We start from the raw sequence: 2,087 nt of genomic DNA, 5'->3' as shown, positions 1-2,087 counted from the left end.
TTGGGCCTTTTACTTGCCTTTATCCCGAAAAAAATAACTTAAAAAAAAAAAACGTGTGAAGAGAACAATCAACACAATCACTGTTTAAATGTCTTCCCACAGACTATGATGTCAACCTCATGTTTACATAATATTCATCTTCCACCTTCTTGTTTATTTTCAGATCTGGATGATATAATTGGCTTTATTTATTCCTGTAGGGCTGCAACTAACAATTGTTCTTGATTAGTCTGCAGATTATTTTCTTAAATTTGGCCTGCAACATTTCAGTAAATACTGACCTATTTCCAACAGCCTTCAGATATTCAGTTATTATTATGATAAACATCCTAATCTTTTTTTTTTTTTAAAGAAATTATCTGATTACATTTCTGACAGAATCTTTTGTTGCCGTGTCCTAGGATTTTTCTTTCTGATTCTGAAATCCTAAATACCAGAAAGAATAATTTTACTCCCACTTGCTTTTGGATTCAAGAAGCAAAACAGGATTGTGTTGGCTGAGTCATCCTGGTTGATCATCCCTCTCCATCCTGTTGTTCCACGTTATTACCTCTTCAGCTTCTCACTTTTGCCCCCATGCAACTACCACCTATTCTTGTTGATAACAACCAATTCTTTTTTAAATCTCCACCTGTCTTTCTCTGCATGTTTTTCCCCAGTGCACTCCAATCGTTGGCCATGGATTTGTGCTGGACAAGTACAAGTGTCAGTGCCGGACAGGATTCTACCATCCAAGTCGAGTGGCGCTCAATGGCTTTAAAAGTAGGTTACAAATCCCTCTGTGATATAAAAATACATTTTGCAGCCAGCTGTCAGATCAAAACTTTGAATCTTTCAAAAACAAGGTTTGGGGATTTATGAAAAAATAAAAAAACAACCTCTTTTTTCAGCTGACAGGCACACATTTTGTTTGAAATTCTTCTTATATCTTTGAATGTGTATCCTGGGGTTTGTGAGGTTATGTAACCTCAATCTTCAGTCAAAGGATTTTGACTGTTCTTATTGTGGAAATATTTACTATGGTTTTAGCTCTAGTGGTAGCCACAGGTGGTATCTGAATCAAACACCTGTTGGATTATAACGTGGTTGTTCAGACACAGAACACATTTCGGCATGAACTGGCATGAACTTGAATAAAGGCTTAGTCACACTTTAATTGACTGTTCACTAAGCCCAACAACCCATAAGTACTGCTGTCATGCCTGTGTTTGCATTCTCACATGGCATAATGGCAGATTTATCACTGGAAATTCTTAGTCATTTCTGAAACAACAACAACAACAACAACTTTGATTTCACCCAGAAGTAAACAAAAGCAGACTCCATTTCATGGTTCAACAACCATGGATTTTATTGTCTGAAAAGACAAATGTTGGTAGCCGATCTGGTCAGTAGTAGCTTGCTATCATAATCATTTTAATGTTTACATTGGCCTGCGTATTATGGTACAACCTTATAAATAAAAAGGTTAAAATGTATTAAAATGTTGTTTGTTCTAATATGTCCTTTAAGGATTTGAATGCTTACTATTGAAAATACTTGGACAAGCAACAAAGTGGTTCAAGTATTGAAGGCCTGTGCTTCAGTTTTACAAGAGAAAACGATGATGAGAAATAATCATCGACACTATGCAAGCTTGGCTGGTGTTAGGGTGTAAAGTAAACCTCCCCAAACCAAATACAGAGCGGGACAAGGCTGCTAACAGATCTCTGATAAACTAGCATTCTGGATCCCACAGGGTGGATGTTCCAGTCCTCTTACATTAGAGCAGATAAACACACGGTTTGATTTATTCCTCACACTTTGCTTTTCTTTTTTGCTTTTTCTTCTTTTCATATTTACACTTATGTGTGTGAAGGAATCCCAAACTTACAGTTGCTAAGCTATGATTAGACAATTGCTATTCAGCGGAGGGGTTTAGCAAATGTTCAATTGAAATTTCTTGTCCTGCAGATCTTGCTATCATTCTCATATTTCCAGGGGCGGCTGTGGCTCAGAGGCAGAGCGGGTCGTCCCCCAATCAGAACCCCAAATTGCTCTCGATGCATAGCATCGGTGTGTGCTTGTGTATGAATGAGTTAGTTTCT

The 2,087-nt window shown here is 37.5% G+C and overlaps 1 protein-coding gene across 1 annotated transcript in view; it reads left to right on the top strand.

Annotated features, from left to right (window-relative positions):
- LOC118334702 (probable G-protein coupled receptor 158) overlaps nucleotides 1–2,087 on the top strand; it is a 58,568-nt gene that overhangs the window by 22,402 nt on the left and 34,079 nt on the right. Inside the window, exon 3 of the mRNA XM_035670739.1 lies at nucleotides 660–762. Within this exon, the coding sequence (XP_035526632.1) occupies nucleotides 660–762 (103 nt within the window). The remainder of the gene's footprint in view (nucleotides 1–659; nucleotides 763–2,087) is intronic.

The sequence above is a fragment of the Morone saxatilis genome, unplaced genomic scaffold, assembly GCF_004916995.1.
Source record: "Morone saxatilis isolate NCDOM2014 unplaced genomic scaffold, NCSU_SB_2.0 Contig23, whole genome shotgun sequence".
Lineage (NCBI taxonomy): Eukaryota > Metazoa > Chordata > Actinopteri > Moronidae > Morone > Morone saxatilis.
This window is presented reverse-complemented; position numbering and strand designations above follow the sequence as displayed.